This window comes from Vidua macroura, chromosome 5 (genome assembly GCF_024509145.1).
Source record: "Vidua macroura isolate BioBank_ID:100142 chromosome 5, ASM2450914v1, whole genome shotgun sequence".
Lineage (NCBI taxonomy): Eukaryota > Metazoa > Chordata > Aves > Passeriformes > Viduidae > Vidua > Vidua macroura.
The window spans coordinates 7,655,888-7,682,484 of NC_071575.1; the positions used below are offsets into that span (position 1 = coordinate 7,655,888).

Here is a 26,597-nt window from a genome sequence, read left to right on the forward strand (position 1 = left end):
TTATGTAATATGACACCTTTCAACAATTCTAGAGTAAGGTAATTCTGTTTCCAAGATAAAAGCCTAAGAATCCAAACAGAAAACCCTTCCTTCCCCTTCTCCCTTCTTGGTGAAGATTTGCCTTGAAGAGAAGTGTTCATGCCTCTGGAAGTCTTAGAAATAATCAGTTCTGTGTAGCCATACGGCTCACAACAGATGATGTTTGAGAAAATACAGAACTTTTCTGTCCCCATTTCAAAAAACAGATGGATCTAAGAGCTAGGTATAGGAAAGGTGTAGCATCATGGGAACTGTCTCAGGCAGCAGCTCACAAAAAACAGTTCACACCACAGTTTCTATCCTTCATTCAGGGGAGCTACTGCTGTCTTAGAACTCTTTCCCCTCCTCCTTCTCCAAGAAAACATTTAGCTGGTTACCAACAGTAGTCTCTCCTTTCTTGCTGCTGCTCTCTAAGTCCTCTTTTTCAGCGAGTGCTGCCAACTCTGGCTCTGTTTGGTAGCTCTGGTAGGAACTTTGCTCTGGTGGTGTCACTCTCTTTTGTTTTCCAGTCTGTGGCATGGATTCCAGTACTGTTCCATTGGCCACTTGAAGGAGATATGGCTCTGTGAAGTACTGCCCTCCTGCCATGCTAGAAAAAGGCATTTGGGAATGCAACTGATTGGAGAAAGGAGCTCCCTGCATGCAGAAATCACTCCAGGGCACAGCTGGATAGGCAGGGATGTCTGCTGAGGGAAAAGCCACCAAGAAAAGAAGAATAATGAAAATAATGGAAGCATGTCTATGTACAAGATCTGTGTGTTGTGCTTTACTCAGTGCACACACAGCACTACTGTGCAGCAGACACCACACACAGAGCAAGGATCACTTTGCTTTTTACACTGCAGTGTATTTAACCAAAACATGGTTCTTAGGAAGAAAAGCTTACAAAGTTCATAGCATTGTTATAATCTAAAAAAAATCCATGCCACTCAGCACTGATCCTGAGGGTATGTAATGACAGCAGAGACATCCCCCCGTTTTTTTTTCCAGTCCCATTTTCCAAGTTAGCTCTGCCAGGCATAAGATGGATACTTAATCTTCACTTTCATTTATAAAAGCTATAAACCAGGCATGTTTTGTTAATTAATATCCATAATTCAACTAAGCTGCTCACTTGCTTATGTGCTGATGTAAGACTCACAGTTGTGCACTAATAGACTGGTTTCCAGCCCTGCACTTTGGGAATCCTGGAACCTTTTCAGGAAGAAATTCTTCCCTTGTGAGGGTGGTATGGCACTGGAACCCAGAGGAGTTGTGGCTGCCTCATTCCTGGAAGTGTTCAAGGCCAGGTTGGATGGGGCTCTGAGCAACCTGGGATAGTGTAAGGTGTCCCTGTCCATAGGAGAGGGTTGGAACTGGATGAGCCTTAAGGTCCCTTCCAAACCAAGCCATTCCAGGATTCTATGATTCTGTGAACTTGGTCATCCCCACTGCATAACAGAAAAGCCATTCACTGCTGACTGTGTTCTGGACAAAAGTATGGAGTAAGAGAATATAAACTCTGCCTCTGTTCCTTCGACAACCTTCCAACTTCACCAGCTTGCACTTTTACACACCCCTTGATGCTCATACAACATGCCCCAAGGAATGCAACACACACTTGGGCATCAAGCTAGAAACACATTTCATTTCATGCAGTCTGGGGCACAGCCCTCTCATTATTTCTGGCACTTCAGACTAAAAAACCACAGAAAATAATAATTATACCTTGGAACTAGAGCAGGCAGCAGGGCCAAGTGTGTTAGATAGCATGGGTGCTGCCAATCTGAACAATGTCAGCTCTGAAGAGTGGGGACGGGAGCCAGCTCGCAGCCTGATGTGAGTCAGACTGAGTCACTCTTCCCTCCCTGACAAGGTCCACAGAACTGGTACAAAAGCAGCAGCAGCATCTGTGGGCTAAAACTCTTTCCTCCCTCATGTCTTAAGACAAGGGATGGAGCTTTTGGAGCGTGACCTTAATTTAACAAACCTGTCAGTCCAAATGAATTAACTACAACGGTTTGTCATTTGGTAATACTTGGGCTTGAATAACTTCAAAATACAAAGTCCAGACACAAAACAAGGAGATCAACAATGCCATTTTTACCTAGGAGGGGTTTTTTTTGGAAAATTATGCTGGAGTGCCTTCATCTCAGTGCTGTTGCAAACTCAAGTCAGAGGAGGAATCTATGTCCATACTCTGTTATGTCTCTCTCTTCTTTTGCACTACCCTGAGATACATAACATGATTTCAAACTGGTTTCTGCAGAAGCCAAACAGTGAAGGCTGTTTTTCCTCACTACCTCCAACTATCCCATCTGCTGTGGCACCTTTTCCACTTTGCACCCTTAACTCCCACCACATGCAACGAAGGGATGTTCGTGTACACAACAGGACACTCCTGGAAAGCAAAAGTTACTTCTCCAGTCCAGCCAAAACCTCTGCACTATCTGACACATTCACATTTTATGCTCCTCCTGACATGTGCAGTCTGGGTAATAGTAACTTTTGATTCAAATGAACAGGTTACTCAGTACTTAAAAAAAAAAAAACAAGCATACAAGGAAATTAAGTGAGAAAAATGGGCACATCTATAGATTTGTGCAGGCATGTGGACCATTCCTTCTTTTTGTCACAGTCATCAGTGAACCCACTGATCATGCTGAATGTTTCAGGGTATTATTTAGTTACTCCAGAGGAGCGAGGTGCCAAAACAACTCAGAACTTTACCTGAATTGCCACTTGGTTGCTGTGGCATGACTGGTCCCTCCGTGTGGTTTTGTACATAGCCTTGTGTGGCTCCATAGGTTATGGCTCCACTGTTGCCAGGTAAGTCAGGGAAAGCTGGATGGGATTCCAGGGGTGTTGGAGGAGGAAGGTGGTCCCTGGAGAACATATTGCTGGCCAGGTGACCTTGGTGACACAACTGGGAGAGCTGATAGATTCCCCCCTGGCTGCTGTACTGACAGTAGGTGGTCTCCAGGTTGTCTGCAGGCTCCAGCTGCTCCGGATAAGGGCAGGAAACTGGTGAACTGAAGCTGCAGAGAGCAAGGAGAGAGGCAACCCAGAGACTGAAGGAGGGTCAACAGCTACACCAACCTGTCCAATTAACAACTGTTTTATTGCCAACCCTTCCTCCCAAATGGCAGGCACAGGACAATGACAACAAAAGCCACTTGAGCGAAGTGCTTTCACAGCAGGATTCTTGAACAATGGGTATTAGTAAGGGATTATCTTCTAACTCTCCAAAGCAGCCCCAAACCATGAACACCCTCACTTTCACTTGACAGGCATGCAATTCTGAGAGCACTCCGAGTACAGGTATCACCTGTCTCATAGCAGGCACCCTGTCCTATTATGCACATTATACAGCTTTTCATACTCCCTTTAAAGGATATTCTCACATCTGCCTCTCCCTCTTCATTAACGCTCCCACCTAATTCCCCATCCCCTGTCCCACATTCACGCTCCCAAGGCTTCTCCCAGGGGCTGCTTTTTTCATCTCTCTCAAAGACACTCGCATCTGCCCCTACCCTTGATTCTGGACGCCGTAAGGGAAGGCTTCCCTGAAGCCATTTTCCTGGCTGGCCAAGCTGCATTCACTGCTGGGTGTGTCCAGCATCAGGGGACCAATGTGGCTGTGGGGGTCGAAGGCCAGGCTGAGCGCCAGGCTGGCCCTGCGGATGGGAGGAGGGCTGGGAAAATTAGGGAAGCACTCCGCGCCGCCGCTGGAGTTGAAGTGCAGCTGCGGCAGCGCCTTGCTCTGAGCTTGCGCTTCACAGGGTGCCACCATTCCTGCCACCGAGGAGGCTGTGAATAAAACAGAGACTGTCACACCGGGAATCTGCAGGAGCAGGCAGAGGGAATGACAAGAGGAGCAGGACAGAAAAGCAATATGCCAGTCAAAGAGTGGATGTTACTGATGGGAATAAAAGTAAATGAGTACCAGCACTGCTGTTGAGAAGCAAAAGGGAGTAGTAGCAAGCTCTCTGGAACACAGGATGTTTATTGGGTAAATAAAATTACCTTTGTGATTTCAGTCTCTGCATACTATCTTTATCCAGCTCTCAAGAAGGCAGCCAAATGAGGCAAAGTACTTCTTGGAAAAGAGCCAGGAACAATCCCCCAGTCATCTTCCATTTCTACTGTCCTCTGGGAGGAGTGTGCTGCACAGATCATCCTTTAGAAAAAATGAACTGTGCTTTGAAAGAAACAAAGCTGTGCCTTTACAAATCCACTCTCTAGGCTGTTTTGAAACACATTTTCACTCTTGGTTTGGCCTCTGATGAGTCATGCCAAAAACAAAAATTAAAAATGTAGAGATGGCAGCTGAAGGTCCTTGGGAAAAAGAAGGTGGGAGATGGGAAAGGCAACCAACACTTTTTGGTTGGTAGAATCTTCAGTCTCCTCAGTCACTGCTGGAAAAGGAGAGAGGCACAGTTTCCTACAGAACAGCCTCTGTGGAAAGACACAATAGAGGAAATCAAATATCAGAATCAGGTATGCTGGTGATCCAGAGTAACAATTATACACGAAGCTCAGGAAGCTTGGGCATGGTGCAAGAAAATGAGCTTCTCTCTTATGGCAATTAGCAAATGGTTTCTCTCTTCACAAATGCAACCATCATGTGTGCAGGAAGCTGCAATTTCTCCAGTCTAGCTAGGCTGAACCAGCTCAAGGATGAGGAAGAGAAGAGAAAATATCACCAGCTGCTCAGGTGAAGCTCTCCCACACATGGCAAAGCTTTCAGGGAAAGTCTGTGGCTGCACTTCACCCTTGCAGGCATGGAGAGTAACATTAAATGCACTCCACCAGGTGTGACTCAAAGGCCTTAAACACAAACATAAAGATGCCACAACAAGTATTAGCAGCCTTTAGAGAACTTTGGAATGCATGTCCATAAAGCTGATGAGGAGTTTCCACTTCAATATCTTGCAGCACTGTTTCTCAGATTGCCCAGTGTGCTGGGCAGTTTTGTGCCTCCTATTGCATCTTCCCACATTCTGTTTTTTTCCAACTCTCTGCAGCCATGGAGAGAAGGAATCAAATGTTTCAATGAAAACTTTTCAAGTTTTAAACAGCCTTGATTTTAGGCTCAGTCAGAAAACTGAAGCAAAATCTAGGATGGCATCTCTAAAGCATTCACTTACCCAGGCAGTTCTCAGTGGTTTATTTTTTCTGTTTGAACACATTATTTATCCATGCCAGGCAGCATCTCGGATGTACCTGTTGCATTCCTGGGTTTTGGCTTGGCCAGAAATGAAACTGAAGATCTCTTGATTTTTTTAAAACCCTTCGTTAGAACTGCTTGTCCTGACCACTGTGCCTCAGAATGTTCACACAAACGTTATGGAACAGCAGCCATGGGTGGCACAACTTACCTGAAAAGCAGTCAATATCCAGGTAAAGCTCCAGTTCAGTAATGACAGCTGTTCTGCAGATGGCCCTGCTCTTCCTCAGGATGAACACAAGCAGCCCAGGAAATCACTTCTAAACCCACTTCCATACCTACTAAGAATAATTTAAATTTTTAAAAATATTTGCATCACTTAGTGCAGGTAATTTGTGGATCATGGCAATAGGATCCCCAGGCACTGAGACTGTGAGACAGCACCCTCGATCTCCAAAGAGCTGGTTCAGCCTTTTCTAAAGTCTCCTCTGCTTCTCTGTCCTTTCAAAGAGACACTGACATTTTGTCTTCCAAATAAAGTCACAAATGCAGTAAGAAGAAACAATTCCCAGAGAAATCATATCTGCTGAATCTGACATATCTACAGAAGATTCCAGAGTTGTTCCATGAAGTATTCTGACCCCTGGTTTGACATAATGCTTACATTGTACAATTCTTTGGCTCTTCCTGATGCTGATGTAGAGAGAGAGAGAGAACCTCAGAAGGCTTTCCAGTGAACAAGGGAATGTAACAGTAGGATTTTTAGTTCTTGCTTCCATTACTTCTGGGTTCTCAGTCCATGAGACAACTTTGGGAATTTCTGGAGAGCAATTTAATCATTTACACCTTCAGATCTCTGAACCAGTCCTGGCACTACACTTGACTTAACTCTAGAATGGTTATTCTGTTTCCAGCCTTTACTGGAATCAAGGGCCATCACAAAGCTTTTGATAGATTCATCCTCATCTTGAACTTATGAGAGAAGAAATTTGTTCAAAATTTGTTGGAAAGCCAGAGTCCTATAAGTGAAGTCATTAGAGCTTGTAATTTATTTACTGTTCTTTGACAAGCCATATCCAGCTTCATCCAATTGCTCCCAAGATTTCCATTACAATCCCATCTTTGCCAGTGAATTTAATCACTTTGCTATTTGCTTAAGTTACGTGCACAGGCTGGGCTCCTGACAGGTGTCCTCAGCAAGGCAAACACATGAAACAAAGGATTTCCTGCAAAAGCACCAGTGGGGCAGAAAAATTTCCTCCCACAAACCAGAGGCACAGAAAGGAACTTTTCTTTCTAACTTTACTTAACTCTAAAGAAAACATAAGCCAGTGAATCACAGATACATATGTATCAGTAAGAAATCTCAGAAGACCAAGAAAAGCTTCAAATAATTGCCAAATCAGAAGCCATAACTGCCAGCAAGGTAACACTCATCTCAAATACAACTCACTGACATTTTAAATCAGCTTGTTTGGAGAACTGGTAAAAACAGTGGGACATTAAAAAAAAAAAAAAACAAACCCACATACCAACAGTCAGAAGTGCTGGATAGAGCAAGGAAAAACAATGGAAATTGCAGCACTGAAAACTCTGCAAAGGTCTCATGCACTGAAGTAATTTTCTTGTCCTGCTTAAAGTGATTAAAAAAGAAAGCACCTGAATAGCCACTCCAGCAGGTCACACTCTGTGGGCCCAACTGCACCACAATGCAGAAATCAGAGGCTTTTGCTGAAACCATCCATGAACTGTTTCCACAAGGGACACTATTAAGCAATTGGTTTTGCCTCGTAAATTGATAACCTTTTTCATTCATCTGTTTCCTCTTTTGTTTTGCACCTGTTAATTTGGATTTTATCCTATCCAAGTTTTGTCTCCTTCATTTTCTGAGATACTCTAATGAAGAAAGCAGGCAGTCCATGGGTGGCCCTATTTCTAGGCAAGCTTTTTGTCTGAACAGATTCAAGTCACGTTGACTTTCATTTTCCTTCTGTTTCATTTTTTGCTTTTATTTTTAAAGAGAAGAAGTCTGACTTTGCAATGGTAAACAACAACAAAAAAGTGAGTTTCATTCCTCACAGCTGTGTTATCCTGCACCTAGTAAGGCAAAACTGCAACTGGAGCTTTCCAGGTGATTGTGCCATGCAGATCTCTCTTCTACAAGGAGTCTCTACAAGTAATATCAGTCTTCTCTCTCAGAGAGGACACTTGCCCTTTTTCTTCCTTACGCATTGCACCAAGAATTCAGATGGGACCTTTCTTTCCTATCAGAAAGAATTGCTTGTGTTTTCCACATGGAGAGCTGCATCCCAGTGTGCAGATCACCCAGAAAGAAATGGATCAATGCAAGCAGAGGACAAGATCATGTCCCTGAATTAAACTATTTCTCTGACAGACATTATCTATCAGGGCAAATAGCTTCAAGCTGAGAGAGAGTAGGTTTAGGTTGGATAATAGAAGGAAACTCTTCCCTGTGAGGCCCTGGCACAGGTTGCCCAGAGAAGCTATGGCTGTCCCATCCCTGGCAGTGTTTCAGGCCAGGTTGGATGGGGTTCTGAGCAACCTGGGATAGTGGAAGGTGCCCTTGCCCATGGCAGGAGGGATGCAATGAGGTTATATTTAAGGTCCCTTTCAACCCAAATCATTCTGTGATTCCCTGATATTCTCTCCTGACTAAACAGTGTGTCAGCAGAGGTACTTTAGGAACTGGGAGAGGTTCCTAAGACATAAAAATCAGAGGATACTTGGTTTGTTTCCTTTAAACAAATTGTTTCACAAAACCTTAGTTTCTATCCAATTAAATACAGGGCTCAACAGACTTCACCACTTCATCACTCTGAAAGCAATTAATTACTCAAACACTTTGACCATATTTAGTCTGTTGCAAGAAGTGGAAAAACTGGAACTGACTGAACTACAGTTAAAAAGGTCATTGGATTGACTAAAGGAGTCCTTGCCTTGAGAGGATGACAGGCAAATTTAAATGACAGAAGTACTAGATTAGGTTATAAAGAAAGTATCTCAATTACATTCTTTTAGCAACACATGAAGCATTCTAAGCTTACACTTGCTTTCCACCATACCAAAATACCTTTAAGGTAAAAGCACTATTAAACAATTTGAGTAATTCTTAGAAAATGAGTTGCAGGAACTGGCCTTAATACTGACAACTAAATACTGATATATTTAGAATACAATGAGAGGACAGCCATAATGGCATGAAATTCCAAAGAATTAATTACGCTGGGAAGCAGGAAAACACGCACAGCAGTACCACATGTCAGCACATCTACTGCTTGGGATATCCATCCCTAAGGAAGTGGTGGAGTCCTCATCACTTTGGAAATCTTCTCATGTTATGCCAACTTGGAAACACAAACGTATCTAGGAAATGCTTTAGGGAGCACTCCTGACTCTAGGGAATGCTCTTGGACTGCACACATCAATAAACAATTAGACAAATCCTCTCTCTTTCATTGCCATCAATCTTTTAACAGAGCTCGGGTGGAAAACTGGTTGAACAGCACAACCTACTGACTTAAAACTCCACTGCAACAGTGATTAAATTCAGCCCTCAGCTTCGGAGCTCAGCTACTCTCACTCCCTCAAGGTCTTGCACAAAATGGAAACCTGCCCTACCTGGAGAAGGCAAGGAAGCCCCTTTGGATGTTTTAAGGTGTGGAGTACCTGATGGAGCCTTTAAAACACCAGCAGTTCACAGAGTGCACCTTCCTTACGTGGTTCACTTGGCTCAGGCTGTAACCAGAATGTTTCCATCTAAACCAGAATATGGGGAGTGTGTATCTGCCACGGAGAACATCAGAACCAGAACAACACTCCCCATATCCTTCACAGGAGCAGGACCAGTGACAAACAGATGTTATGGAAGAATGCCCTGCTCAGTTATCCTTATGAAGTTCTACTCAGAATTCCTTGCCAGCTTGTGCTAGGACAGAAACAAGGACTGCAACTCTGTCTCCAGAACTAGCACAGAGGCACCACCAGCTGGTACATAACTGGTAGAGACTCAATCAGCAGTGAGCTGCCATACCTACCATCATAGAATCATTGGAAGAGACCTTAAGGACCACCTCATTCCACCCTCCTGCCATGGCCATGGACACCTTCCACCTTTTTCCCAAGGACCTGAGCCCAGGTGGCTCAGAGCCCCATCCAACCTGGCCTTGGACACTGCCAGGGATGTGGCATCCATAGCAACTCTGTGCCAGTGCCTCACCACCCTTGCAGGAAAGGATTTCTTCCTAATATCTAACCTAAATTTCCCCTCTTTCAGTTTGAAGCCATTCCCTCTTGTCCCACCACTACAGTGCCTGATGAAGAGTCCCTCTGCAGCTTCCCTGTAGGCCCCTTCAAATACTGGAAGGTTCCTCTGAGGTCTCCACAAAACATTTTCTCCCTCAGGCAGAACAGCCCCAACTTTCTCAGCCTGTGGAGTGACGTGGTGTCACTTTTTGCACTGATGGCATAAGGCTCTGACATGGCCTTTCCTAAAGCCTTTGGGAACCTCCCAGCTCCACCAGCTAATGCTGCAACTGTGCAAAACACACATGCTGGTCGGGGTCTCACCTGAGGCAGAGGTGGGTGATGCAGGGTGTGTGCTGAGTAGGCTGGAGGAGTTCCCAGCTCCAGGGTCTCCTCCCAGCACACCAGGCTGGTCTCCAGCAGCATCAGGCAATGGAGGCACGGGCAGAGGAGGTGACCTGCAGCAGACACAGAGGACAAGGCAGGGCATTATGACCAGTCATGCACTCCTCTACCTGACAAGGGGCAGATCCTACATCACCAGCAGGTGCAAAAGGAAAGCACTGGCTATCTACAAGTGCAAGGAATGCTGTATCAAAACTCTTTGGGGAAGCAGCCCCAGGTCACTTGAATAGGAGAGGCAGCAGGAACACTGCAATGAAGTAAGGTGCTCTCCAATCTTCCACTTTAATTTCTCCTCTTCCACTTAATTTTTCCTCTTTCCATTCTGTTTTCTTCATAAGAAGAGACTCACTCCAGATTGCCACAAACACATCCCTGTGGAGATCGATTTCTCCCCTCACACATTCACCATCCCTTGAAAGACCATCTACCCTCTTACATATTCCCTTTCCCCCTATTAATATCCTCTGCTCACATATGAAAAGTGCTACCTTGGATTTCTTCAAAGAAGTCCATGACTTTCTAAGACTGATCTAAGCAAGCAGCATTTCCATCAACAAGTGAAAAATCCATGGAAATGGAAAGTAGTGGTGGGAGAACTGGGTTAAAAGAATCCCCAAGGACAACCAAAGCACCTGGCTGATGCATTCACAGAAACTAAAAATGAAGAGATGATTCCATAAACTTTTCCATCTCATCTCTTGCTCTTTACATGACTTCAGCCAGAGCAATTTAAATTGTTTTATTTCAAAATTAATTTGATTAATCTGTGTTGCAGGTTAATCAAAAGGACTTTTAAGAGGGTCCATCACAATTTGCCCAGAAATCTGACAGGCTACCTAGGTCCTACTCAATGCTCAGCTGTTCACTGTTAAAAGGTGAAGGGGAAATGGCAAAAGAAAATATTTCATTTCTTAGGTATCAATTTTGGAAAAATGAGAAAACAGAGTAAGTTCCTTACCCATAGCCCTCTGATCCAAAGGGGACTGACAGAGCTGATGATGCTGGATATTTTCTGTTGCCTTTTATACTCAACTTCTGCAATTTCCGCCATTTTGCTCTGCGATTCTGAAACCAGACCTGAAAAATGGGAAGAAAGGAATGCATTCAGGAAAGAAGCCATCTAGACATGGGGACACTGACAATGTCCCAGTCCCTGCCCATCCCTTTTCTGCACAGAACCCACAGGCAGCACTGTCCCCCAGCAGGCATTACCAGGATACGCTGTGGTGTCACACCAACCACAGCTGCAATCTCTCTCCTCTTCTCATTGTCAGGATAGTGGTCTTCCTGGAACATCTTCTCCAGCTCTTCTACTTGCTCTAGAAATGATGCATTATCCAAAGAGAGGGAGATGGAAAGTATGTGACAAGAAAATAAGAAAAAAAAATTAAAAAGAGAGGGAAACAGAAAAAAAAAAAAAAAGAACATTTCACTATACTAGAAATACACGAGTAAAAAATGATTTTTAAAAAATAAACCACAAAAATCAACAAAAATCTTCTTCGGCTGTTTCAAAAGCAAAGAGCATTGCTAGTGATGCTTCAAATGAAAGACACTCAGCAGCTTTTATAAGTGGAAGTGTTCACACACCTAATGGTATGGAGTGCAGTACAATACCAGTTAGAGCAGATCAGCACTGGGAAGGGAACACCAAGTGCCACTGGCACTGCCAATGTCACTGTGTGCCCTGGGATCTACCTGTACTATAGAAGGTGCGGGGTTTCTTCTTGACAGGTAAGGATTTTTTTCCCTTGGCCACATCACAGCTGCCTCTGGACTCCAGGACTGAAGAGCCCTTGTAGGAATTCTGAGCTGCAGCGCTGGCTGGAGCACCTTTGGATTGGTGAGGGGCCAGGCCGATCTCCTCCTGCCTGCAGGGAGCTCCAGCCACTCCACTGGATGCTTGCTTAGTATTTTCCTTCTTTGCCTCCGTTTCAGTCTCAGCAGGGCAGTAAGTCTCAGAGTGCTCTTGTGACCCTGACTGACCTGTGGGCTCCTGTGCTAATCCAACCTTCGTGTCACCGCAGAAATCCGATGGTTGCTCACATGCCGAGGCAAAGTCGTGCTGGCCATCAAGGACAACGGAGCCTTTGGAAGATGACCCAGTTGCCTGCAGGGTGCTGCATCCCCCATCTTCTTTCACCTTCTTTACAGAGCTATTCCTATCTTCTAGTCCCAAGTTATCCTCAACTATTTCTTGTCTGACTGTGCCTGGGAATGCAGGCAGCACACTGCTCCCTGCACCGTGGTCACCAACAGCATCAGCATCCACCACAAGGTGCTCTGTATTCAGCAGCATGTTCTCCATCTCATCCTGGCACTCTGCAAGGCAAAAATGGGGGGAAAAAAACCCAAACCCCACTCCACATGCCCGTTGCCTAAGCTGGATGTGCCTGGATTGGGAGTTTCAGTTATGGGGGAAGGAAAAGCCCACACAACAAAACCCAACAGTGACAAGAACCAGAGAGCTCAAAATAAAGACAGGTACTGCCAGGAAAGCAACAGCAAAGAACCTGATATGGTCAATATGGAGATATTCAAATGTGTGATGAGAAAAGCCTCATTTTAAAAGCAAACTGTAAACTACAGAAGAGGGTCATTCCAGACACAGAGAACAAAGGGAACCTTGCATATTACGAATACAGTAGTGGGAAAACAGCCTCAGGGATAATACAGGTCTCTGGAATAAGCAAAAGAACAAAAATCAATGACCCGACAAGATCCTGTCATCTTATTAAAATTAGCGAAAGAAAGACAGAAGCAAAATTCTACTGTGTCAGCAGGGATTACCTGACAAACGTCATCACTTTTTTACTTTTGTAGAGTTCTATCATACCAAAGCTGGCCAAGCAAAATACCATTAATTGTACAAACTTCTAATAACTGCCTTAAATTCTTTCTCTGCAGCTTCAGCCACATTTCTGTGTAACACTTTTACAAGATAGGGAGTGAAATAGGGGGATAAGGACAAAATTAGGTACAGAAGTCCAACTAAGTTTAACAAAACCCACAAACTGTGTTACAATAAGACAGACTAAATAGTAGAAGACAGGTCAGAAAGAACACAGCAAGAGAAATAATTAAAATAGGCAACAGAATAATACAGAAGCCTTATAATTTCCCAGCTGGCACATACATTTCCAAATAAAAAGTTCCAAAAATCTCCCAATTGGTTCAGAATGTGCGAGTCTGTGTGATTTCTGCTACCTAAATTTTTTTAAAAAGTGATTGTTTCATAAGAATAGGAAGTCAAATAATAAACCCAAACCCATGTATTTTGAGCAGACTGTTGGCAGCATTTCAATAGCAGATGACAACAGAGAAACTAGATAGTTTAATTTTTTGGGGAAAAATATAAAAATAATTTCATTTCACTGTGCTCTGCTTTTGATATATATTAATGCAATGCCAAAATAAAGGATTTGCTTCTGCCTTGATGTCTCTTTCTGAAAAAAACTGTTAATCAAGGAGGAGCCCCACAATTCCAAGCAGACAAGAGAAATTTCACAGAAGTATGAGGGGATGGCAGGCTGCTCTGAGAGCATCTAATTGGCTTTTTGTAGGACTAAGAGAACCAAATTAGTTGTAGAGGAAAGAAACAAAAGCAGGCAACTATGCAGCTATAACAATTTGATCTTGTTAAGCAGCAACAAGTTTCCATTGCAGTTAAATGAGATGAAATATCCTGATAGGGAGGGTCAAGAACTCAATGAGGAAGATGACATCTCTGGTCTATATAATTCCTTTTTCTACCATCCTCCTGGTTGCATCTGAGCTTATCTCACTCACTATGTAAAAAAAGAGTATTTTCACATTATTTGAGCAGGGCTTTTATTTGTTTCTATGCAAACCCCAGTATGTGTTTACACCACAAAATAAGCGTCCAAATCTTATGTGGGTACCTTGTATCTGTAGAACAAATGGACACCTGGGAGTTTAATAATCTTTACAGAAATAGTCCTCCAAGTGAAAGTAAACTGCCGTGTTTTATTTCTAGAACAGATAGCAAAGACCTCACAACCATTTGGGACTGCCAGGGAAAAGAGCTGAAATGAAAACCAAGTTTGGAGAGAAAGACAGGCCTTCCTGGTAACAAAGGGAGTTATGAAACCACTCCTTTCCCCCATCATTAAGAGAACAGACTGAGCATCACTTTGTCCCACTTTTAGGAAAACAGAACCTTAAGCAGAAGGGATTTTAACAAGTGGGAACATCAGGAATAGGTATTCTGGAACACCTGGTGCACTTGCAGCAAGCCAAGCCCCCTTTTCCATCTCACAGCCACCTCCTTAGACATTCCTCGGAAAAAAGCCAACCACTTGAACCTAAACGTTTTTAGGGTTGTTTGGGGCATTTGGTACAAAGCCACCTGAACACACAAATGGCAGGGGAAAAGGAACAGCCTCCGAGGTCCCGCCACACACGGAGGGCGAAAACTGGACAGCGGGGGAAGGTGCAAGTGAGAAACCCCGAGGCAGCGGGAGCCGCTCTGTGTGACACAAAGACAAGACCCCGTGCCCCTGCCCAGGTGCTTTTACGAGCAGGGGACACGAGGGCCGGGGAATCCATCATTCCCAGCCGCGAGGCCCAGGACATGGAAGGCTAATGAGCGCCCAGATAACATCGCTGAGGAGCGATTATCCTCCCCCAGGGCTGCTCATTAGCCTCATTGCCGGGTGCCTCCCCCCGGTCATTAAGGCGAGCCGGCATCACTCATGCCCCCCTGCCCTCATCCACACCCTTACCACAGCCCATTCCAAGCCCTCCGGCCGCCCGCTCCAGCTGCCGCTCCTCGTCCGCCCCGTCCATGCCGGCTCCTTGGCGAGCCCCTCGGCCCCGGCCCGGTTAATGCCCCGCCCGGCGGCCCGTCCTGCCCGGCCCCGGCCGCCTCATCAAGGGCACCTGGGCACAGCGCGGGACGCCGCCCTGCACCCGCAGGAACCGCGCTGGGCCCCTGTCCCCCACACGGAATGGTCCAGCCTCGGTGAGGATATCGGGAAGAACGCTCCCCGTGAGGAGATGGCTGAAATGTCGCCGTGTGCGCTTTGGTGTTGCAAAGCTGGTCACCCGTGGATGAGGGGAACCTCGTTGTCAGGAGTGCTAGACCCAGTTCTGGGCTCCTCAGTACGAGGAGGACAAGGAGCTACTACTGGAGAGGGTCCTGTGAAAGGAAACAAAGATGATGAGGAGTCTGGAATGTTACAAGGAGAGACTGTTCTGGCTGCGGAAGACTGAGAGGGAATCTTACAATCCATATAAATAATCTTTAATGGGTAGCATGAGGATGGTGCCAGACTCTTTTCAGTTGTGGCCAGCAACTGGACAAGGAGCAATAGCCATGAGCTAAACCACAAAAAGTTTAATCTCAACGTGAGGAAGACCTTTATTCTGTAGAGAATGGCAGAGCACTAGAACAGCTGCCTGGGAGGGAATGGAGTTTCCTTCTCTGGGGATATTCCAAACTCATCTGGACATGTTCCTTTGTCACCTGCCCTGACTAGACCATCTCTAGAGATGCCTCCCAGCCCTAAGAATTCTGTGATTCTGCTCTTTTCCTGTGGCCTGGCAGGAAGACATTTGTTTTATGTGTTCAGCAGCGGGGGCTGCAAGGAATAAATGGCGCTTCCTGACTTTTGGGTGCTGTAATTTGTGTCCTTTCAATGCTTAACAATTTTTAGTAAAAAGAAAGCTCCTAAGAGAACAGCACCAGTCAGTGCTTGCATGAAGAATGAGACTTGTGTTCTGATGCACCAAAACAGAACATCCTTCATCCTCCTCCTGTATATTGGCTCATCGTCGTGTTGCTGGCACAGCACTGATCTCCTCTGGATTCAAAATTCCTGTCTTTATTTCAAGGTCCACTTTCGGCTTCTAAGGCTTTGCTTCTGCACATGCTTCCACCAAGAGTCATTTCATCAGGTTAAACAAGTGTAAGCTGAAAGACCTGTGCCAACATTTTGGAGCCAGTATAATTGGTCTAACAGTGCACCGGGTTCAGCTATCAGCTGCAAGAAGTTGGGGCTAAAATGGCATTTAATTTGTTAACAGGATTCAGCTGACAAGACACAACATCTTGGAGGGTCATGGGACCTCTTCAATATTAGAAAAAAATGCAAATGCAAAAATCACTATCTGCTTTAAAAGTTGTTTCTGAGCAAGGTTGTGTTTATTTACAGAACTCTGGTCCTAATATCACCTTTTTTGTGAAAATAATAACTGTGGAGAATGCTTTCATTTATTTTCCTTGAGCAGGGACCAACGCAGGGACCAACACAGGTCTCCAGCACTAGGAGTTTTTGGGGTTTTTTTGAGCCATACATATATGTGTATATTTATATATATATATATATATATATATATATATATATTAAAAACCACATTATATATATACACTTATATATATATTAAACTACTTTATACTTATATGTATTTTAAACTACATGTCTAAATGTCAGCAGTCATAAAATTTGATTTTCAAACATACACCCTGACTTCTCAGCTTCTCAGCAAAACTTTTTAAATGCAGCTCATGCTTGTACTTCATTGCTGTCATTTTCACAAAAAGAAATTAGTGTAACTGCCCTCTGAGGGTTGTCTTTAATTATTTCTTTTTTTCAGAAATCCTGAATTTCTTTTGTCCAGATACACTTTGTATCAGTCTCCACAGGTTCCTGGGGAAGATACAGTGGCACCTCTCACAGAATCTTTGCAAATAGCAGTAAAGTGTTGGGATTTGCATGACATACCCTATGCTTCTGTTTAATATTGATTTTCTGATAAATCAGGTAATCCACATTAGATAATGTGGGGAGAAATTGTGACACAATTAAGACTGTCAGAGTACACAGTAGGCGCTTTGCTAACTTGATTCCTGTATTGTGAACGTGCATTTGGGAGGGATATTGTACTAGTGTTAAGTTTGTACAAATCAAAGATATGTCAATCAGTTTCAAAAAGCACTTCAGCGTAGATTTGTTTGTGGATTTTGATGGCAGGATGGTGCTGGGGCTAACAGTTTAACTAAATAGTGAGAAGTTGAGACCTGCCTGAAATGTAAGAAATCAAAGTAACCCGGGGTATGAGCACTTGTTCTTAGAAGTGTAAGCTGACCTTTAAATGCTCTTCAACATACAAAGGCCTGACTTGAGGAAATAAAGGCTGTACCTGTGACAGGGACAAGTTAACCTTTGATCCAACTAGTTAAAAAGTATAGAAGTGCTGTCAGTCATGACAACAGTACCCTTGAAGTTTCCTATGTCAAGTGGAATTTTAACAACATATGGAATTAAGCATATATTAATGCTTAATTATGCTAAGCATAATTAGGCATGAATATATGCCAAATTCTGTACAGGAGGCTCTAATGAACAATCTGCCTGCTTGCTTTCAAGAGCAGAAGTTGAAAGAGTAAAGAACTCTCAACCTGAGTTGTTGAACAAGGTGACTTCTAATTTAGAATGGGGATATGTACGGCTGGCTCCTCCTGGAAGAAGCTGAAGTGGATGTGGGATGCCTCAACTGTCTGTGTGAGATGACCTTACACAGACATGCATGGCATCATTCTGTGTCCCACCTGAGACACTGACAATCCTGGGGACTTGGAACTGCTTAAATTCATGACAGCCTAGGACAAGCAGGCATTTGGGATATCTGGATATTTTGGGTCTTGTGGAGGATTATAACCCTTCTTGTGTGAGTCTGAAGTAGAGCTCTGCTTTGGCTCTTAGTTCAGGACCAACCCCAGTCCTTCTTGGGGGAGGGAAAAAAAAAGTGTCAGATTGTTGTCTGACCATAGATTAAAAGTTGAATGAGTGGGTCCTGTCTTTCTGCTCTAGTGGGCTGGACTCCCATTTTCTGTAGTTCATCCCTTCAGCTTACCTTCAGTTATGGATGACTAACACCACTGTGGAAGAGCTGCAGCATCAGCTCTCTAAGGCTGGGGATAATACTGAAGAACCTTAAGGCTGGATAAACCCAGCTTTCCTCACTGCCTCTGCTAAAGAGAACTCTTTGTACTTAACAGTCACTTAGAAAGGAAAATTATAGCAAAAAAATACTGAATGTATATTCAGTAAATTAAATTACTTACATTCAATAGGAAAACCTAAGTAGCAAGGCAAGCAAAAAGCTTTTTAACTGGAGAAGTGCATGAGTTTATTAGGACTAAAAGCAACTTTTTTCTTTTAATCCAGCTAAAATTATTGATATAAATAGGCCATAATAAGCTATTCTAGATACAATGTAAGTGGGATTTAAAGGCAGAATGTTACAAAGACAGAAAGCTGGAAATACACAGGTAACTAATTCTTCAAATATATTAAATGCAAGAGGCTACACGTGGCTGTCTTTGGTGTATTGATTCTTAAACTTGATCTTGCATTGACTGAGCTGAACACTTTAACACAGAAACAGTATTTTACAGTTGAAGGCATATCCTCAAACAGACAGGTTTTGCACAAATGCATGTAAACTGGACTTAAAACCAGAGAGTCCTTAAAAAGAACAAAGACCCTGCTGCATATTTTGACTTTATCTACAGTGGCTAAATATCTCAGTGTTCTCCATAAGTGTGCAAAATGGTGCATGCAATACCACATCAGCAATCAGAGTAAGAGCAGCAGTAAAGTGCCACTTCATTGCATGTGCCTAGTCCTGGTTATTCTGTATGGGGCGTGTACCAACATGAAATATAAAACTTTGTCAAAAGTCACTGATCTTCCAGGGGGAGGCAGAGTAAAAAAAAAAAAAGGTCAGTTCAGATGGCTTGGTGGGATGCTTGATCAGAAGAGACGTGACCTTTGTGAAGCAAAGTCCTTAGCATGATACCTCTTACGTGAGGGAAATCATCACAGCAGCTTCTGAAAACTCTGCATAATTCCAACAGATTTTGTAATGCTGTCAAGGACTCTTAACAGCATTTGGGTACAATGAAATATTTGCCTATCTAAACCCCAGTAGACTTGCATGATCTATTACATAAACTGCCCTAAATGGAAATTACACTATGGAGATCAAATGCCATGAAGGTATCCAGAGGATATTCAAAGGGAATATTCTCCTCAGCTCTGTTGTGCTTTGCACTTAGCACCTTCCTTCTCTGGAACTTGAAGCTCTCAGGGCTGCTAATACTAGTGAATTTAGCCTCACAACATGCAGTGAGGTAGGTAAGTTTACCCCCATTTTGCAGATGGCAAAACTGAGGCAGAACTCTGAAGTGACTTGCATAAGGTCCTGCAACTTGTCAGTGGCAAAACCAGGAATATGCTTTCAGAAGTCCAGACCCGAGACCTCTGTCCTATTTAAGTCCCTCCCTACTACCACAAAGCAAGCAATACATGCAATCTTTATCCCTCCTCTTGCTGCCGTAGTCCTGCTGACACAGAGGAAGCTTTTCCTGATTGAATTCCCGCTTTCTTTGGCAAAAAGCACCCGGTCCTGTCAAAGTGCTGTGTATTATGCTCTTCACAGAGGCATTTCTTCTGAGGCACGATAGAAAAGCCATGGTATCCCCATGGCAGGGAGACTGTACAGGTCCAAACAGAGTCTTATTTCTTGCAGAAAACCTGCTGCTTGGCATTCTTCACCCGTTGCTCCTCCTTCAGGTTCTTCTGCCGCACGTGTTTGCTGGAGATGTTTTCCACGTGTTCTGAGGGGAACCAGCCTCTCTCCCGGTCTGAGAGTTTTACTCCTTCTATCCACCCTGTGGTGTGGGGAAAAGCACAACATGAGGCAAAAGTCATATATTTTTTTTCACTGTTTCCCATAAAAAAGCCCCCTCCAAAAAGACCCTAAGAACAAAGGAAAAGATCCCCTTTCAGCTTCCAAATAAAGCATCCTGAAGAAGATGAAGAATCCCTCTGTCCTCTCAATCCTACAGTTTAAGACAGGCACTGTTCGTTCTGCTCACCATCATTGCTGTACTGCATAACCATGATGATATCTGCCTTCTCCAAAGCCAGCTCATCATTTTCCCGAGCCTTGTAAGTCTTTATGCACTGAACCTGAGGTGCATCTGAAGGGGAGGAAAGATCACATTGATATATTGGAAAGCAACAGTAAACCTGTGGGCATCAGCTCCCGAGGAGGTGAAGAGTAAGGAGCTGCCCAAATAAAAAGCAGAGAACTGGAAGGGACACTGCAGGTCCTCATCTAAAACAAAGTGTTAAAACATGTAAAATAACTGGCAGTACCCTGCATTGAGGGAAAACCCATGAGTATGTTCTTTATCTACAAAACCCCAAGTATTCTGCCTTGGAATCCTTCTGGGGTGTCCCACCTCACAGTGCCAGCCCGCCCCCATTGCTGCAGCAGGGGAGCAGTCTCACCAGGGCATTCCAGGAGGTCCGGTTCTCCCCGCGGAGGAGCCAAAGCAGAGATCCACCTCAGCTTCTCACTGCTGGAAAACAACACAGAACAGGTATCAGCATTCAGTGTGAGCAACAGCAGTCTGGTGACTGAAATGGGGTGGGGTGGAGGGTGTTTGTTCACACAAAGGGAAGCAGAGAAAGGAGGTGGGAAAAGGCAAACATTCCCATTTTTGGAGGCTGATGGTATGACATAATGTGGTGGTATTGTATCAAGCAGCTATGATGAGAGAGCAGGAAGGTGTTTCACAAGGAAATAGTTATAGCAAGAGGATGCTTTTCAAGACCTCTGCTCAGCAGTTGCATTTAGTATTTCAGCATTTGAGTAGCTGAGGGACAACCATCAGGCTACTAGGAGGTGTCTGGCCATGGTAACGGGATATACCAGAGGTAAACTTGAGCTCTTACTGTGTCTCTGTCCGAAACAAGAACTCCACTCTTTTTCCCTGGTTGTTCTGAAGCAGAAAGAGACGGAACAGATTCTTGTTGGCCCCGTGGAGTTTCATCTCGCACTTCTCCCCGCGCACGTATGAGAAAGCAGCGTGGTCAAACACAACAAAACGTCCACCCCTGGAGGTCAAGAGGAGGAACAAAACAAGGTGTGAGTTTTAAGGTGATGAGGGTTACATAGTGAGTCATGTAGTCTGCAGGAAAGCAAAAAGCTTTTAATGAGTCTTTGTCTGCTTCAGACATCCTAAGCAGTGCTCTTGTCAGAAGTCTCAGAAGACCAGAGAAGAAAGGATTTAAAAATGAAAAGGGTAGAAATATTCTGTCCTGTCAGAATTTTGTTTGGTAGCTTACAGCTTAAAAACAAACCCACCACCCTCAAAACCCCAACACAACTAACTAACAGCTCTTGACAAACCAGTGATTTGCACATTCACTAGTCCTTATACTGTGCTTTAGGAAGAAATTATTTACCAATAAAACTAGAATAAATGGTTACTGTTCAAGTGTTTCACATTGTAGAGATGCAAAGGCAGAAGAGAAGTGTTGTGCTAGGGACCACAAGGTATGTTTTTGTATTACAATACGTAATTAAGAGTTGGGACTATCAATTTCCATATACTTGCATGATACTCACATCAGGTCGGGACAGGAGAGTGACTTGACAAAGGCTGCCACTTGCTGGCAGGCAGAGGGAAAGGACTCTGTCATCAAAGCACAGACACCAAAAGAGACAGGTATTTTAGAAGGGGCAGCAAGAATTGTGTTGAAGCACTCACTCCTTGGGCCGAGACAGGAGCAGACAGTCATTGAAAAGGTGCAGGTAGATGGGCCGGGTCGTGACTTTCCATTTTGGACTCAGGTTGTTGAAGTCCAGTGCTGTCAATTCACCACACTTCACAAGTCGCCTCGACTGTGAGATGAGTGGGAATATCTGCAAGACAAAAATAAATATTTATGCACAAGAAAAAGGGTCCCTGTGAGTTTTGGATTTGCATTTCTGCCTTTCTCTTGAGGAACTGTGCTTTCAGTTCTCCAGCTGGAGAGGTGTAAGTCATGGCAGGCACCTTCATGAGAAGGCTGACATGAATGATTGGGCAAGGGAAGCACTGATGTAGAGCTGGCCTGTGGATGATGTTCTGGTTCAACAGCTGTGTGTATATCTGAGAGGAGAACAAAAAGTGGCTTTGTGGGGAAAGACAAAAAATACATTAGGGTAGAGCAAGGCCCAGGAAATGGATGAGCTCACCTTACACTCAAATTCAATCTTCTGGCTGAGGTAGATCAGCTCTTCAGTGCTCTTCATGCGCTGGACATTCTCATTGCAATCCTTGATGAGCTGCAGAGGAAAACAGATGAGCAGTGAGGTGGGAGCAGAACTGCATGGTGGGATCAGTACTACTCCCAGGAGCCCCTCAGCATAAGTGACAAATTCCTTAGGCATCCTCCTGCAAAAAAAAAGTATATATTACAATCAGAGAATATTCTGAGCTAGAAGGCACACACAAGGATCATTGAGTCCAACTCCTGGCCCTGCACAAATGCTCCAACAATCCCACCCTGTACCTGAGAGCACTGTCCAAATGTGCCTGGAGCTCTGGCAGCCTTGGGGCCATGACCATTCCCTAGGGAGCATGGGCAGTGCCCCAGCACCCTCTGGGGGAAGAACTTTTGCCTGATATCCAACCTAACCCTCCCACGACACAGCTCCAGCCATTCTCCGGGTCCTGTCCCTGGTCACACAGAGCAGAGATCAGAGCTGCCCCTCCTCTTCCCCTTGTGAGGAAGCTGCAGAACTGCTGTGAGCTCTGGCCTCAGTCTCCTCTTCTCCAGCTGGACAGACCAAGTGACATCAGCCACTCCTTTTGTCTTCACGTCCAGGCCCTTCATCATCCTTGTGGCTCTCCTTTGGAAGGTCAAATCATCACTAGACAGAACAATCCACCTTTGGAAGCTGTACAAATTTTAGATAACCATTTGTCCCAGAAAACTTTAAACCTTTTCTCTATAATAAAACAGGATAAGAGGAAGGGATGCAATAGAGTAATGCTATGGAGTTTTTTAAAGCAACATTTTCTTGCAGGGGCAAGGGTGGGAGTTGATGACTAATTAGAGACAATGGTAAGGCTGCAGAAAGGGTAGGCACCTTTACCTTTTCAAGTGCATCATAGGCCTGTGTTGCTTGCACTTCCTCCTCAGACTTGGGCCGAGTTCTTTTCAGGATATTCTGTGTGAGAAAAGATTATTTTCATGAGGCAAACAGGGAAAGGTGGACATTGCCACCACTGAAGAGTTCAATAAATAATAAAGCAGAAGTAGCTGATGACATGTGGAGACAAGAAAGCCAAAAAATTGAGATGCAGAATGTCACTGTTAAGTCATACTGACCATACTGTAAATCTAAATTGTATTAATTATCACATAGAAGTTACATGGCATAGGAAGCAACCACTAGTTAAACCACAAATGGATGTATGAACAGAAGAGAATTGTCTTTTTCTCCTATTAAAAAGAAGCTCAAATAATCAAAAAGAAGAATTTCATAGAAACAGCTCAAATTAATTCTTTAGGGACTGCCTGATTCCCTGTCTGGATGGCTCTTTATCAGTCAACTTTGCAGGCAAAGCATAGACACAGACTGTCTTCTAGAGGGCAGCCAAGGAACCCTTGCTTTGTTTTCCTAGCAGGAAGCCAGAAAGTTCAATAAAATGTAAATCAGCATGTTCTGAGAAGACTCCATAAATTCTTTACTGGGGTACAATTAAAGTAGTGTCACAACAAAGCCCTAAATGATTCACCAACAGCAATACCTCACACAGTGCCACATCCATCGTTTCCTGAACACCTCCAGGGATGGGGACTGCATCATGCCCCTGGGCTGCCCCCAGCCCAATGCCTCCCAACTCATTCTGGGAAGAAATTCCTCCTGATGTTCAACCTGAACCTTCCCTAATACAGCTTGAGGCCATTTCCTCTTGTCCTGTCCCTGTTCCCTGGGAGCAGAGCCTGACCTCCCGCCGGCTGCACCATCCTGTCAGGGAGTTGTGGAGAGCCAGAAGGTCCCCCCTGAGCCTCCTTTTCTCAACTGAGCCCCTTTCCCAACTCCCTCAGCTGCTTCCAGACACAGCTTTAGGCAAACTTGAGGGAAGGCAGAATCACCAGAGTTACCTGTAGGAGGAGTTTGAGTCGAGTGATGCGCTGGAAGGGGAGGATGAGGAAGGATTTAAGTGAGAGGCGCTGGCACACTGGATCACTTTCCAGTCTCTCCAGGACTTGCTGGAACCCTGCATTTCCATTTCTGTGTGAGTGACAAAGAAAAAAAAAGACATCCAGGTATCAGAGTAAATAAATAACCTTTGCAGTATCAGATTTCAGGGAATGCTGGAGTACTCCCAACAGTCAGGTTTTGTCCCTGGAGCAACAGGCGTCAAGAAACTGCATCGCTCTGCTGCTGAAGAGCAACTATGGGTTTCTAACAGCTACAGGATGGCAGTACAGCTGTTATTATCTCTCTCCTCTTTCCACAGGTCTCTGGAGTAAAAGCCAGAAGTAACATCTACATTTCAACTCCCTCTATCAGCAGTGCTCCTTTCATGGGGACAGTGGTGGTTTGCACTCTGGTTCTCAGTGACCAAGACTGAAAACCATTATCCAGGACAGTCATTTTTGCTCTCTTCAGTAGAGGGCAGACAGAGAACAGCCTGCAACAAGATCAGATATTACATATTATTTTCCTCTCCAATGCTATGGGAGAGAAGCCTGCAGGAGCTCTGTCCTGACGTCCCAAATGACACTGAATTGAAGAAGGTTCTTCTGGGGGCGTAGCAAGAGCACTGCTCAACAGCCCATTCCTGCATATTCCCCATTGTTTGAAAGAGTCCATATCCATGGAAATAAGGAGAAGAAGGGTGCAGCAAATGAGAAAAACTTACAGGAGCCTCTGGAAGGTTTGTTCCTGATATGTCTGGTTTGTCACATATGGCAGATACACCCGGCGGAAGTCGGGGGCGTGTTTCAGAGCCACGTCACACACACGGAAGGTGAACATGTCCTCTTCAAATTTCTCCTCCAAGTCAAAGAGGAAACTGCAGCACATGGATGTGGTGCCAAAAAAGGAGAGGGAAATATCAGTGTCATTTAGTCTTCTAAAACCCTGACAGCCCACAGACAAGCAGAAGACAGCTCTTTCGTTCTAGAGAGAGTGTAATATCTGGATAATGACAATATAGGGCTTGGTATCAGCAAGGAAAAAGCAGAGGCAAAAGACCTCTGTTCTTGAGAGGTCAGGCATGGTCAGGAAAGCTGAAAACTAAGACCTCACCAGAATAATCTTGCTGGTAGAAATGGAAAAGGTAGCAGCAAACCTTACCAGCTTAGTGACTTATGTAGTCAAGCCTTGCAGGAGGAAAAGCAGAACAGAATCCTACAACATACAGGATTCCTTGCATGTGGGGTCACGTCCACATTTCATGAATTACGCTCTATTGATTCACATTAGTTTCTGCCAAGTGATGGTTGTAACTTACTGCTTTCCCTTTTTTTCCCCCCCACTTTTCATCGGGGCTCATGCAGCTGCTCCTTTTGTCTTGTATTTGGCAGAAGCTTGGGGTTTGGGTTGGGGTCTAGTTAGTCAAGTTTAATTGTAGTTGAAAGCAGTAGCACAAGGCTACATAACCATTTGGATCCCCTGCAGTGTGCTCTGTGCACAACTGAGCCATAATATCTGGGATTTAACACCAGAATTCACGCTGCCCTGTCACCTTAAAAGGTGAATATTCCTTTCCAGGCATTGTTGGTGTGTCATCACTAGGTGCTGTATCTGCCTTGAACAGTGAACATGCAGAAGAGGAGTGAGAAACGTTCCTGATGGAAGCACCATGTGCCTGTTAGACCTGGAAGCAAAGGGCCACGTCTCACCTGGCGCTGACATCGCGCACATCGGAGAGGCGGGAGAAGAGCCACTGGCGCTCCTGGTTGGTGAGCATCGCCTGGAGCTCTGCCGAGCGCTGGAAGTGATCCACTGCCACATTCAAACTGCGCAGGTAGGAAGCCTCAGATATTATCAGCTCAAACTTGGCCTTGGGAGAGAAAACAAGGAAGCACAGCATCAGTACACTGTGCAAGTCTGTGAGGAATCTTACAGAGAAGAGACAGGGCAAAGCAGGAAATCCTCCCAGCACATCTTGCAAGGACGTGTGTAATTACAGAAGAGAGGCTTTAGAAAGGAAGGGCAAGCATGCTATTATAGACTTTCTTTAAAAAACAGACTTGTGGTATGACTTAAAAATAGCTACTTGCTCTCATTTTACTTTTTACTTCCCCTCAACACCACTTACACAAGCTCCCATAAAGTCCAGCATCCGTACCACACACCTTTTCTCCTTCATCACGCTTCCCATGCCATCGTTTTCACCTCTTTCTCTGGGTTCTCCTGTCCACTTCTCAGATCCTCTCATTTTCTTTACCCAGTTTCTCTGTACCATTGTGCTGAAGCCATACATCTCAGCCCTGCAGCTCACACAAGTCAATTTGCTAAACTCATATTCTAACACAGAAAATAGAATTTACTGTGGTTTTATTAGCATTTCTCACAAGCTTATGTATGGGAGAATGCTGCAAATCTTCTACTTTTGCACACCCTTTTGCATTGAGTATACTCAAAACTCCTTATCTTGTTCCCACTTTTCCTCATGTCTGTTTTCTTGGAGTTATTTATACAGTGCAGAATCCATCCTTCAATGCTGCTTTTCTCTAAAATTCAGCATTTCAGCATTGCTGTACTTCACACCCCATGCTGCTTTCAGGGGTAGAGATGACCTCTGCCTCAACCACCTGCATTCCCACATCACAGATTTTGCTCTCTGCTTTAACCCCTCTTCCAGAGACTCTTTCTTGACTACAAGATCACCCATTTACTGTGTCACATCTGC

The 26,597-nt window shown here is 44.4% G+C and overlaps 2 protein-coding genes across 4 annotated transcripts in view; both read right to left on the reverse strand.

Annotated features, from left to right (window-relative positions):
- Positions 1 to 316: 316 nt before the first annotated feature.
- On the reverse strand, positions 317 to 15,890 carry NOBOX (NOBOX oogenesis homeobox). The gene is made up of 8 exons (XM_053978048.1): positions 14,602 to 15,890; positions 11,555 to 12,178; positions 11,069 to 11,175; positions 10,815 to 10,933; positions 9,776 to 9,909; positions 3,552 to 3,828; positions 2,749 to 3,056; positions 317 to 722 (listed from the first exon to the last, which is right to left on the reverse strand). Exons 1-8 carry the CDS (start codon positions 14,663 to 14,665, stop codon positions 367 to 369), a joined length of 1,989 nt encoding a protein of 662 aa, XP_053834023.1. The 5' UTR covers positions 14,666 to 15,890; the 3' UTR covers positions 317 to 366.
- Positions 15,891 to 17,973: 2,083 nt separating this feature from the next.
- Positions 17,974 to 26,597, reverse strand: part of ARHGEF5 (Rho guanine nucleotide exchange factor 5) — a 33,828-nt gene continuing 25,204 nt past the window's right edge. For all 3 annotated transcript variants that reach the window (XM_053977674.1, XM_053977673.1, XM_053977672.1), the window contains exons 6-15: positions 25,585 to 25,745; positions 24,600 to 24,752; positions 23,836 to 23,965; positions 22,820 to 22,894; positions 21,917 to 22,006; positions 21,447 to 21,601; positions 20,629 to 20,790; positions 20,182 to 20,252; positions 19,764 to 19,868; positions 17,974 to 19,556 (exon numbers count right to left, since the gene is read on the reverse strand). In XM_053977674.1, the coding sequence (XP_053833649.1) occupies positions 19,402 to 19,556; positions 19,764 to 19,868; positions 20,182 to 20,252; positions 20,629 to 20,790; positions 21,447 to 21,601; positions 21,917 to 22,006; positions 22,820 to 22,894; positions 23,836 to 23,965; positions 24,600 to 24,752; positions 25,585 to 25,745 (1,257 nt within the window). In that variant the 3' untranslated portion in view covers positions 17,974 to 19,401. The remainder of the gene's footprint in view (positions 19,557 to 19,763; positions 19,869 to 20,181; positions 20,253 to 20,628; positions 20,791 to 21,446; positions 21,602 to 21,916; positions 22,007 to 22,819; positions 22,895 to 23,835; positions 23,966 to 24,599; positions 24,753 to 25,584; positions 25,746 to 26,597) is intronic.